General features: G+C 40.2%; 1 protein-coding gene across 1 annotated transcript in view; it reads right to left on the bottom strand.

Moving 5' to 3' along the window:
• The window catches only part of LOC122452116, a 250,319-nt gene that overhangs the window by 217,300 nt on the left and 20,757 nt on the right, over window positions 1–12,262 (bottom strand). Inside the window, exon 2 of the mRNA XM_043485521.1 lies at window positions 2,028–2,068. Coding sequence (XP_043341456.1) covers window positions 2,028–2,068 — 41 coding nt within the window. The remainder of the gene's footprint in view (window positions 1–2,027; window positions 2,069–12,262) is intronic.

The following is a 12,262-nucleotide window of genomic DNA, read 5'->3' as shown; positions in this document are numbered from 1 at the left end:
GAGAAAAGAAAAGATATACCCATTTGAATGCAGAACTCCAAAGAATAGCAAGGTGAGATAAGAAAGTCTTCCTCAGTGATCAAGGCAAAGAAATAGAGTAAAACAACAGAATGGGAAAGACTAGAGATCTCTTCAAGAAAATCAGAGATACCAAGGAAACATTTCATGCAAAGATGGGCACAATAAAGGACAGAAACGGTATGGACCTAACAGAAACATAGATATTAAGAAGAGATGGCAAGAATACACAGAAAACTATACAAAAAATATCTTCATGATGCAAGTAACCATGATGGTGTGATCACTCACCTAGAGCCAAAGATCCTGGAATGTGAAGTTAAGTAGGACTTAGGAAACATCACTATGAACAAAGCTAGTGGAGGTGATACAATTCCAGTTGAGCTATTTCAAATCCTAAAAGATAATGCTGGGAAAGTGTTGCACTCAATATGCCAGCAAATTTGGAAAACTCAGCAATGGCCACAGAACTGGAAAAGGTCAGTTTTCATTCCAATCCCAAAGAAAGTCAATGCCAAAGAATGCTCAAACTACTGCACAATTGCACTCATCTCACACGTTAGCAAAGTAATGCTCAAAATTCTCCAAACTAGGCTTCAACAGTACCTGAATCGAGAACTTCCAGATGTTCAAGCTGGATTTACAAAAGGCAGAGGAACCAGAGATCAAATTGTCAACATCCACTGGATCATCGAAATAGCAAGAGAGTTCCAGAAAAGCATCTACTTCTGTTTTATTAACTATGCCAAAGCCTTGACTGTGTTAATCACAACAAACCGCAAAATTATTAAAGAGATGGGAATATCAGACCACCTGACCTGTCTCCTGAGAAATCTGTATTTAGGTGAAGAAGAAAGAGTTGCAACTGAACATGGAACAACAGACTGGTTCCAAATCGGGAAAGGAGTACGTCAAGGCTGTATATTGTCACCCTGCTTACTTAACTTATATGCAGAGTATATCATGAGAAATTCTGGGTTGGATGAAGCACAAGCTGGAATCAAGATTGCCGGGAGAAATATCAATAACCTCAGATATGCAGATGACACCACCCTTATGGCAGAACGCTTAGAAGAACTAAAGAGCCTCTTGATGAAAGTGAAAGAGGAGAGTGAAAGAGCTGTGTTAAACTCAACATCCAGAAAACTAAGATCGTGGCATCTGGTCCCATCACTTCATGGGAAATAGATGGGAAAACAGTGGAAACAGCAACAGACTTTATTTTTGAGGGCTCCAAAATCACTGCAGATGGTGACTGCAGCCATGAAATTAAAAGACGCTTGCTCCTTGGAAGAAAAGTTATGACCAACCTAGACAGCATATTAAAAAGCAGAGACATTACTTTGCCAACAAATGTCCGTCTAGTCAAGGCTATGGTTTTTCCAGTGGTCATGTATGGATGTGAGAGTTGGACTGTGAAGAAAGCTGAGCACCAAATAATTGATGCTTTTGAACTGTGGTATTGGAGAAAACTCTTGAGAGTCCCTTGGACTGTAAAGAGATCCAACCGGTCAATCCTGAAGGAGATCAGTCCTGGGTGTTCATTGGAGGGACTGATGTTGAAGCTGAAACTCCAATACTTTGGCCATGTGATGCAAAGAACTGACTCACTGGAAAAGACCCTAATGCTGGGAAAGATTGAGGGAAGGAAGAGAAGCGGATGACAGAGGATGAGATGGTTGGAAGGCATCACCGACATGATGGAAATGAGTTTGAGTAAGCTCTGGGTGTTGGCGATGGACAGGGAACCCTGGAGTGCCACAGTCCATGGGGTCACAAAGAGTCGGACACGACTGAGTGACTGAACTGAACTGATATATGACAAGAGATTTAAGCAAAAGCGACATTATTGGAGAGAAAAACGGGGGGTTATGAGGGAGGCTCCAGAAGGAGGGCATATATGTATACTTATAGCTGAGTCACACTGTTGTACAGCAGAAATCAACACCACACTGTAAAGCAATTATCCTCAAGTAAAATAATTTTAGTACAATAAAAAGAGGACTTACTGGAGCTCATGTAACTGGAGGAAGACTTGAACAGGAAGCATCTGTGAAAGGAAAAGAATCCAGTCAGCTCAAAACATCATTACCATCAAAAGACACAACTCCTAACATCTCTTGTCCCTATGAGTTGTGAAAAATTAATAAACAGAAGCCTAATGAAATAGATTTGGGAGACCAGAAGGGGAGATCTGACGCCCTGTGAGCACAGCAGAGCCTAACAGAAGAAGAAAGACTCCTCTTCTTTCCTGGCAAGGTCTCAGGCAAAGAAAAGCCAGAGGCTCCTCTTTGTTTACTAGAGCCCTCCCCACCTCAGTTTCCTGTCTATGAAATAGTTCTCCTTCTCCTGCTGTGCAGGTGTAGGTTGGCTCATCATGGCTACAGACCCTCAAATTGCAAGTCTGCTGATCCAAAATAAACCCATCTTTGCTAAAGAAATAGGTGGCAGTCTCTTTGCTTTTGTTTTTAAAGATTTTTTTTTTTTTTGATGTGGACTGTTTTTAAAGTATTTGTTGAATTTGTTCCAATATTGCTTCTGTTTTATGGCTGTGTTTGCTTGTTTGTTTTTCGCCATGAGGCATGAGGGACTTAGCTCCCAGAATAGGGATTGAACCTGAACCCCTGCATTGGAAGGCCAAGTCCCCACCACCTGACTTCCAGGGAAGTCCTGGCCTAGCCTTGGTCACATAGAGCAGAGAACAAAATCTAATGATAGCAGAAATCCACAAAATTCACATGAGTGCAGAGTGGGATGGAGATACCACTCAGGGAAGGGTTGCTATAAAAAAAAAAAAAAAGCTGGGGGGTAACTGTTTCATAGAGACAGAAGCAGGGGGAATATGTATGAACTTGGCTAAGCATGCTACTCACTCAGTCTAAAAGACCTACATGCATCTCTACCCAGCTATTAACCCTCTCCTTTTGTAAAACAGGTGCTCCCTGCTCCTGTTTAAGCTGAAAATCTCCTGAAGCGCTTACAGCCCACACTTTACCATCTCTTCTTTTGCCATATCTCTCCAGTATTTCCCTCAATCTCTCTCCTAATATGCTTTATCTTACCACACAAATAGCCCCAAATCTCCCCTATCCTAAAAATAAGCCCTTCTGCCCAATATTCCTTTGGCAAATTCTTCTTTACCACCAAGCTCCCAGGAAGGGAAGCCAACGTACTTCTGACTTCCTACCCCTCTCAGCATCCTGGTTCAGCTACTGAACTGCACTTCTCTAGTCAAAACCGACTTCCTGTCACATCTAGTAGGCACATTCTGGCCCCTGCTTTTGCAAGTCAGAATATCACAGTGGTCTAAGGACATCAACGGGGCAGTCACCTGCAGGGTTCTCAGTCTTGACTTTGCCACTTACCTGAGGCAAGTTATTTCATCTCTCTCTTTTCTTACCCATGAAGAATGGTGAATAAAAATACCTATAGCACAGATTTAACTTGAAGTGAAAGTGGTGTCTGACTCTTTGCAACCCCGTGGACTATAGCCCACCAGACTCCTCTGTCCATGGAATTCTCCAGGCAAGAATACTGGAGTCGGTTGCCATTTCCTTCTCCAGCGGAACTTCCTGACCCAAGGATTGAACCCAGATCTCCTGCATTATAGGCAGATTTTTACCATCTGAGCCACAAGGGAAGCCCCTTAAGTTGAAGAGCTAATATATATAAAACACTCAAAGCGCTGCCTGCCATATAGTAAGAACAATGTAAGTTCTAAGCTACTCATCATTATTTTATTGGGCCTCTTTGTATGGTATTTAATATTATTAATAACATCCTTAAAATCCTTCCATTTCCTTGGCTTCTCTGATATTATTCTCTTAAAGTTCTTCTCCCCTGTCATCTTTTCAAGTTCCTCTTTCATTATCTGACTCTTAAGTACTGATGTGCCCCAGAGTTACTCCGGGTTCTTTTCGTTTTTCACTTGACACACTGCCCTTTGAGAAACTGTATCCACTCCCATGGTCCAAGTAGCCTTACAAAGAACAATTCTCTGTGCTCACTCCCTCCCTCTCTCCTTCCCTCTCCAGATGTCTGTCATTTCACCCAACAAATGTGCACTGACAGTTATTCTCTGCCAGGCATCATGCCAAGCATTCTGACCCAGATTCCTGCCAGAGCTCCAGAGCCACAAAACCCATTTGACCTCTCTTGATGTGTCTCAAAGGCACCTGACGTTCGAGGTGTCCAGAAGTCCCTAATCTTTCAAAAATGTTCCTCATTCTGTACTCCCTGACCCAGAGACAAGGGCTTTCACTCACTAGGGTGCCCAATTCAGAATCCAAAGAGCTACACCTGAGCTCTCCACCAGGACCCCCTCTGCTTCTAATTAGTGGCTAAACTCTACCTCTTAAGCGTTTGTCTGTTGTATGGAGGTTGACAGGTCAGGGAGCAACAGTGAGAACTGGACATGCAACAACAGACTGGTTCCAAATTGGGAAAGGAGTATTCAAGACTGTATATTGTTACCCTGCTTATTTAACTTATATGCAGAGTACATCATGAGAAACGCTGGGCTGGAGGAAGCACAAGCTGGAATCAAGATTGCCTGGAGTAATATCAGTAACCTCAGATATGCAGATGACACCATACTTAAGGCAGAAAGCGAAGAAGAACTAACGAGCCTCTTGATGAAAGTGAAAGAGAGTGAAAAGTTGGCTTAAAACTCAACACTCAGAAAGCTAAGATCATCTGGTCCCTACACTTCATAGCAAATAGATGGGGAAACAATGAAATCAGTGACAGACTTTATTTTTGGGGGGCTCCAAAATCACTGCAGATGATGACTGCAGCCATGAAATTAAAAGATGCAGCCATGAAATTAAAACATGCGTACTGCAGCCATGAAATTAAAAGATGCGTGCTCCTTGGAAGAAAAGCTATGACCAACCTAAACAGCATATTAAAAAGCAGAGACGTTACTTTGACAACAAAGGTCTGTCTAGTCAAGGCTATGGTTTTTCCAGTGGTCATGTATGGATGTGAGAGTTGAACTCTAAGGAAAGCTGAGTGCTGAAGAATTGATGCTTTTGAACTATGGTATTGGAGAAGACTCTTGAGAGTCCCTTGGACTGCAAGGAGATCCAACCAGTCCATCCTAAAGGAGATCAGTCCTGGGTGTTCATTGAAAGGACTGATGTTGAAGCTGAAACTCCAATATTCTGGCCACCTCATGCAAAGAACTGACTCATTGGAAAAGACCCTGATGCTGGGAAAGACTGAAGGCGGGAGGAGAAGGGGACGACAGAAGATGAGATAGTTGGATGGCATCACCAACTCAATGGACATGAGTTTGAGTAAACTCCGGGAGTTGGTGATGGACAGGGAGGCCTGGCGTGCTGCAGTCCATGGGGTCACAAAGAGTCGGACGCGACTGAGTGACTGATGAACTAAACTGATGGAAGTTGAGTTCCCTAGGCTCTGGAGCCAAGTTACAGCTCTACCATTTTCTGACTGCATAACATAAGTTGTCTAGCCTCTCTAGACCTCATTTTTCTCTTCTGTAATATGGGGATGAATATTCCTTCATAAGGACGTGTGTGTGTCTGTGTGTGCATGTTTACTTGCTAAGCCGTATCTGACTCTTTGCAACCCCGTGGACGGCAGCCCACCAGGCTACTCTGTGAACGGGATTTCCTAGGCCCCACTGGTGCCACCTGGGAAGCCCAAGAATACTGGAATGGCTTGCCATTTCATTCTCCAGGGGGTCTTCCCGACCTAGGGATCAAACACCTGCATTGGCAGGAGGATTCTTTTCTGCTGAGCCACCAGGGTGCTACCACAGGGACAGGGCGAGTATTAAATGCAACAGTCCATGAACAGTACAGAGCACTGATCATAGCACATAGAAAGCATTCAATAAATAAGCATTATTTTATTAACTCATCCTTACTGACACTATATTTCTTCAAACCTCTGACCTTTTTAGGCTAGCATCCTAACCAGTCAGCAGTAGCGTCCTATCCAGTCTCCTTATATCTTATTTTGTGCCTCATCAGTCCATTCTCCATAGCACTACCCAAAAATCTGATATAAAACACATTAGCATAGCATGTAGACTATCTATGGTGAAACAGATCACCAGCCCAGATGGGATGCATGAGACAAGTGCTTGGGCCTGGTGCACTGGGAAGACCCAGAGGAATCGGGTGGAGAGGGAGATGGGAGGGGGGATCGGGATGGGGAATAAGTGTAAATCTATGGCTGATTCATATCAATGTATGACAAAACCCACTGAAATGTTGTGAAGTAATTAGCCTCCAACTAATAAAAAAATTAAAAAAAAAAAACACATTAGCATAAATGCAGTGAACTCATAAGTGAATGGTTCACAGCCTCTGAATTAATCACATATGGTGGGGGGACGTCTCCCCATATTGAATCTACATGAAAATTAGTATCAGAAAAATGGTAAAGATAAGGGCTTTGTAATCAATTTTCAAACACAAATCGTGTTTCCAAAATACTGGCAAACTTCCTCCACAGCAAATACTATTCATATCCATTAAGCTTGGCCAAAGTAAGTGGTTAAGGTCATTTACGAAAAGATTCTAATTCCTGATTCTTTGCTAATTGACGAAAATATAAAGGAGATGAATGCTCAATTATCTTCAATACCAAAGGAAGACCACTAAGAAGACAAGCTAGACAACACCAAATTTTTGATAAGCATTTTTAAAATTCGGAATTGTGAACAACCTGAAAGTTTAATCAACCTTTTCATCATGCCCTGAAAAAAAAATTGCATGAAGCAGCATTTTCTCTATTATTTATTTAACCACATTTTTAGTCAAATACACTTACAAAATTATTATTATTCACTCTTTAAACAAACAAGACTATGCTAATTTTTTTTTAATTTTTCACCTCAAAAGTACCAGAGGGAAGAAATATTCAGAATACCTCATTTTTCATAGTTGAGTCAGCTGTGCTTTTAAAAGCTTCTGCAGCAAACCAAACCTTACGGAATAACTAATGTCTTCACTACTGCTTTCTTTGTAATTTCATCTGTCATATAATCCCACCTTGAGCTATATTATGAAAAAGTTATAAAAGGTAGAGACAGGAAGATCAAGATTAGTTCCTTCACAAATGAAACCACAAAATCAATGAAGCGCCATTATTCATACATAGATAAAAGGAAATGTACAACTTTTGCTGATACTATGCCCCCAAAATACTTAAAAGGCAGAGTTTCCATATCATTGTACAAGTCCTGGACACAAATTTCTCATCATGTGCATGTATTTGAAGAGTTGAGAAGGGAACTTGTTCAGAGAATTTGTTAAATGGCTAAAGACAAGAGACAATTCTAAAGAGAAGGTATTTTTCAAAATTGTATCTCTATCCAAACTACAAGAATCTTACTTCCAAAATATATTTGTTAGTAAATAATGCATCAGATTCTTCTGAAATATTTGGAACTCAAATTTATACATTCCTTAGCCCTGTCTAGAATTAAAAGTGCACCAATCTAAAGTGTTTATTTTTTGTGGCAGTCAGGCTTTCAGCCCATGTGAAAAAAGCAAACACCGGTATTTAACTCAAAATAAATTTTAACAACGAATAGGACTAATAATGTTTTTAACTTTTAGCCTAATAACAGCAGTTCCCATAGGTTGCAATAGAAGAAAAACAGCAAGCATAATGTGATGAAACAAATATACATGAATTTGATGAGATTAACAATTCCCTAAGAAGCCAATTCAAACTGCTGATGAAACTTTCTGAAAGGTTACATGAATCATTTTTAACCTTTCAATTTTGACCTACAGTTACTATATTCTTCAGAAAAATCTTTAGCAATAATCAACATTTTCACCTTATTGAGAAAAGAAATTTTGAAAGAAGCAGTAGTTTCTCTTTCACTTGACATATCAAGTCTCTTTTGACCATGTGCCCAATCTCTGGAGATAAATTCAGTAGCACGATCTCAAGAACAACCTCCCGGTCAGTCCTATTCTCAAACCAAAGATGACGGGACTGCCAGTACAGCGCTGTTGTGTTTCCATAGACAACTGTGGTAGCATATTCCTTAGTTAAACAGACCACATTCACCAAGGCATCTCTTTCCTTTGTATCACTCACCAACACATATTCTCTACCATAAACTTAGCTTTACTTCACATTCTGTGCAACAGGTGCTTGGGAACAAACATCCAATTATCCACGCCATAATTATTGTCTCTACAATATTCTACAAAGGCAGTGTGATGTAGCAGAAATCACATGAAGTTTGAAATAAGGCAGATATTGGTTAGACTCCCAAGATCACTTACTAGATGTAAGACCTTGAGAAAATTACTCACCCTGAGTCTGTATCATTATCTGTAAAATAGGAAGAATAATACTTCATCAGCAAATTTGTTGTAAAACTTAAATGTTTAGTATATAAAGTACCCATCCCCACCAAATAATAAATACAAAGGCATACATTAAAGCAACAAGTTTTCATTCTCTCTTTCTGCACAGCAAGGTCATGCTTTGTAGTATTATCTATAAAAAGATAACAAGGCCTCCATGAATTATTTAATCTCACTCCCTGCAGCCCATCATTATCACCAATCCATTTCCCACTTCTGTTGCTTTCATTCCAGCCAGGTGATCCTATGAGAGTGCTCCAAAATTCCAACATAGAAGATATTAGGAGCCACAATTTGGTAAGAAGGAGATATTAGAAAGACTACATTAAAGCTGAATTTGTACACTAGGGATACTGTTTTGGTTCTAATAAAAAGAGGGATTTTTGCATTGACTTTGTGCTTGCAAAGCAAGCAACCTGACTTTATACATGCTATATGCTACAGGAGTTTTCAGGAGGCTGATGGAGACACAAAGCACCTTAAAAAAAATCTCCCTTCTTCACACATACAGATGGCCAACAGTCACGAGAAAAGATGCTCAACATTGTCAACTATTAGGGAAATGCAAATCAAAACTACAAAGAGGTACCACCTCACATCATCAGAATGGCCATCATTAAGGTCTATATCCTACATACCTAGAGCCAGACATCCTGAAATGTGAAGTTAAACAGGCCTCAGGAAGCATTACTACAAACAAAGCTAATGGAGGTGACAGAATTCCAGCTGAGCTATTTCAAATCCTAAAAGATGGTGCTGGGAAAGTGCTGCACTCAATATGCCAGCAAATTTGGAAAACTTAGCAGTGGCCACAGGACTGGAAAAGGTCAGTTTTCATTCTAATCCCAAAGAAGGGCAATGCCAAAGAATGTTCAAACTACCGCACAATTGCACTCATTTCACATGCTAACAAGGTAATTCTCAAAATCCTCCAAGCTAGGCTTCAACAGTATGTGAACCGAGAGCTTACAGATGTACAAACTGGATTTAGAAAAGTCAGAGGAACCAGAGATCAAACTGGCAAGATCTGTCAGATCATAGAAAAAACAAGAGAATTCCAGAAAAACATCCACTGCTGCTTCATTAACTATGCTAAAGGTTTTGACTGTGTGGATCACAACAAACTGTGGAAAATTTTTCAAGAGATGGGAATACCAGACCGCCTTACCTGCCTCCTGAGAAACCTATATGCAGGTCAAGAAGTAATAGTGAGAACCAGACATGGAACAATGGACTGCTTCCAAATTGGAAAAGGAGTATGTCAAGGCTGTATATTGTCACTCTACTTATTTAACATATATGCAGAGTACATCATGAGAGATGCCGGGCTGGATGAAGCACATGCTGGAATCAAGACTGCTGGGAGAACTATCAATAACCTCAGATATGCAGATGATACTACCTTAATGAGAGATATAGAAGAGAGAACTAAAGAGCCTCTTGATGAAGGTGAAAGAAGAAAGTGAAAAAACTAGCTTAAAACTCAACATTCAGAAAACTAAGATCATGGCATCCAGTCCCATCACTTCATGGCAAATAGATGGGGAAACAATGGAAACAGTGACAGACTTTATTTTCTTGGGCTCCAAAATCACGGCAGATGGTGACTGCAGCCATAAAATTAAAAGACGCTTGCTCCTTTAATACTTAGATAGCAGGTATTAAAGAAAAGAGACATCAGTTTGCTGACAAAGATCTGTATAGTCAAAGCTATGCTTTTTCTAGCAGTCATGTAAGGATGTGAGAGTTGAACAAGAGAGCCAAAGAACTGATGCTTTCAAACTGTGGGGCTGGAAAAGACTCTTGAGAGTCCCTTGGACAGCAAGGAAATCAAACCAGTCAATCCTAAAGGAAGTCAACCCTGAATATTCACTGGAAGGACTGAGGCTGATGCTGAATCTGAAGCTCCAATACTTCGGCCACCTGATGCAAAGAGCTTACTCATTGGAAAAGACCCTGATGCTGGGAAAGATTGAGGGCAGGAGGAGAAGGGGGTGACAAAGGATGAGATGGTTAGATGGCATCATCAACTCAATGGACATGAGTTTAAGTAAAGTTGGGAGATAGTGAAGACAGGGAAGCCTGGTGTGCTGCATGCAATCCATGGGGTCTTGAAGAATTGACCACAACTTGGCAACTGAACAACGACAATGTGTTACTTTTTAATTTATTGTACATATGTTTATTGAGTACTTACTGTGTGCCAAAAACTGAGAATAAAATGGTGAATAAAAACAGTATTTCCCCTTCCTTGGTAATGCTTACATATAATCAGGGGAAAACACCACCAATCATCATCGAATTGAAAACATTAACTATGAAAAATGTTGCAAGGTGAGGAACATGATGCTGTAAGAAGGCCAATTTGCCAAAAATCAATTTGCAGCAAGCCAATTTGCCAAAAGTCAATTTTCCAAATGACTGATTCATTGAATTCCCTAACAGAAAATTCACTGAAAGATAGTTCATCCAAAACCAATTTCTAGAAAATCAATTTGATGAAAAGTAGTCTTTCATATCATCACTTCATCAGATGACCAATTTACTGAATTATTGAGCATTTTTTGAAGTCTTCATTTCACAGAAGTTTCAATGCAGTCCTTTCATGACAGCTCTTTAACCTCAAATTTGACAGTCTCTCTGGGCTGGATATCAATTTCATGTTTTCACATTTCAGATGCCAAGTCCTCCTCTAAAGCCCAATGATCCAGTACTTCAATGTAAGCAAATGGTGGGTTGCTTCTTATATGTAGTTACTGTCTATAGGTTTGATGTTTTTCCAGAAAGATTACTACAAAAACACATCCTTGACCAGGGCGATGAACTAGTCTCCTGAAAGTTGTTTTTTGCTAAATTGGTTTTTAGCAAATTGGTCATTCATGGAACCGACCCTAGGTTTATTGTTTTTCAGTGAAATTACCTAACGGCAATGCTTTGGAACTGGGGAATTTGGCCTTTCATGCCAGGGACAGAACACTTCATTGAGGAAAACATAATTGAACTAAGGTCAGAAGGATAAATTTTAAAAACAACCAAGCAAAATGAGGAAGGATCAAAAGGCAAAGAATAGGCAAAAACTATTTGAAAGGGCAAAGAATGTTCAAGCTATCGCACAATTGCACTCATCTCATACGCTAGCAAAGTAAGGCTGAAAATTCTCCAAGCTAGGCTTCAATAGCACATGAACGAATAACTTTCAGATGTTCAAGCTCGATTTAGAAAAGGCAGAGGAACCAGAGATCAAATTGACAACATCCGTTCAATCATAGAAAATGCAAGAGAATTCCAGAAAAACATCTACTTCTGCTTCATTGACTACACTAAAGTCTTTGACTGTGTGGATCACAACAAACTTCGGAAAATTCTTTCAGAGATGGGAATACCAGACCACCTGACCTGCCTCCTGAGAAACCTGTATGCAGGTCAAGAAGCAACAGTTAGAACTGGAATGGAACAACAGACTGGTTCCAAATTGGGAAAGAAGTATGTTTTGGTTGTATATTGTCAGCCTGCTTATTTAAGTTATAAGCAGCATACACTGTGTGACATGCCGGGCTGGATGAAGCACAAGCTAGAATCAAGATTGCCGGGAGAAATACCAGTAACCTCAGCTATGCAGATAACACCACTTTAATGGCAGAAAGCTAAGAGGAACTAAAGAGCCTCATGATGAAAGTGAAAGAGGAGAGTGAAAAAAGCTGGCTTAAAACTCAATATTCATAAAACGAAGATCATGACATCTGGTCCCATCAATTCACAGCAAATAGATGGAAAACAATGGAAACAGTGACAGACTTTCTTTTCTAGGGCTCCAAAATCACTGCAGATGGTAACTGCAGCCATGAAATTAAGATGCTTATTCCTTGGAAGAAAAGCTA

The sequence above is a fragment of the Cervus canadensis genome, chromosome 1 (assembly GCF_019320065.1).
Source record: "Cervus canadensis isolate Bull #8, Minnesota chromosome 1, ASM1932006v1, whole genome shotgun sequence".
Classification (NCBI taxonomy): domain Eukaryota; kingdom Metazoa; phylum Chordata; class Mammalia; order Artiodactyla; family Cervidae; genus Cervus; species Cervus canadensis.
This window is presented reverse-complemented; position numbering and strand designations above follow the sequence as displayed.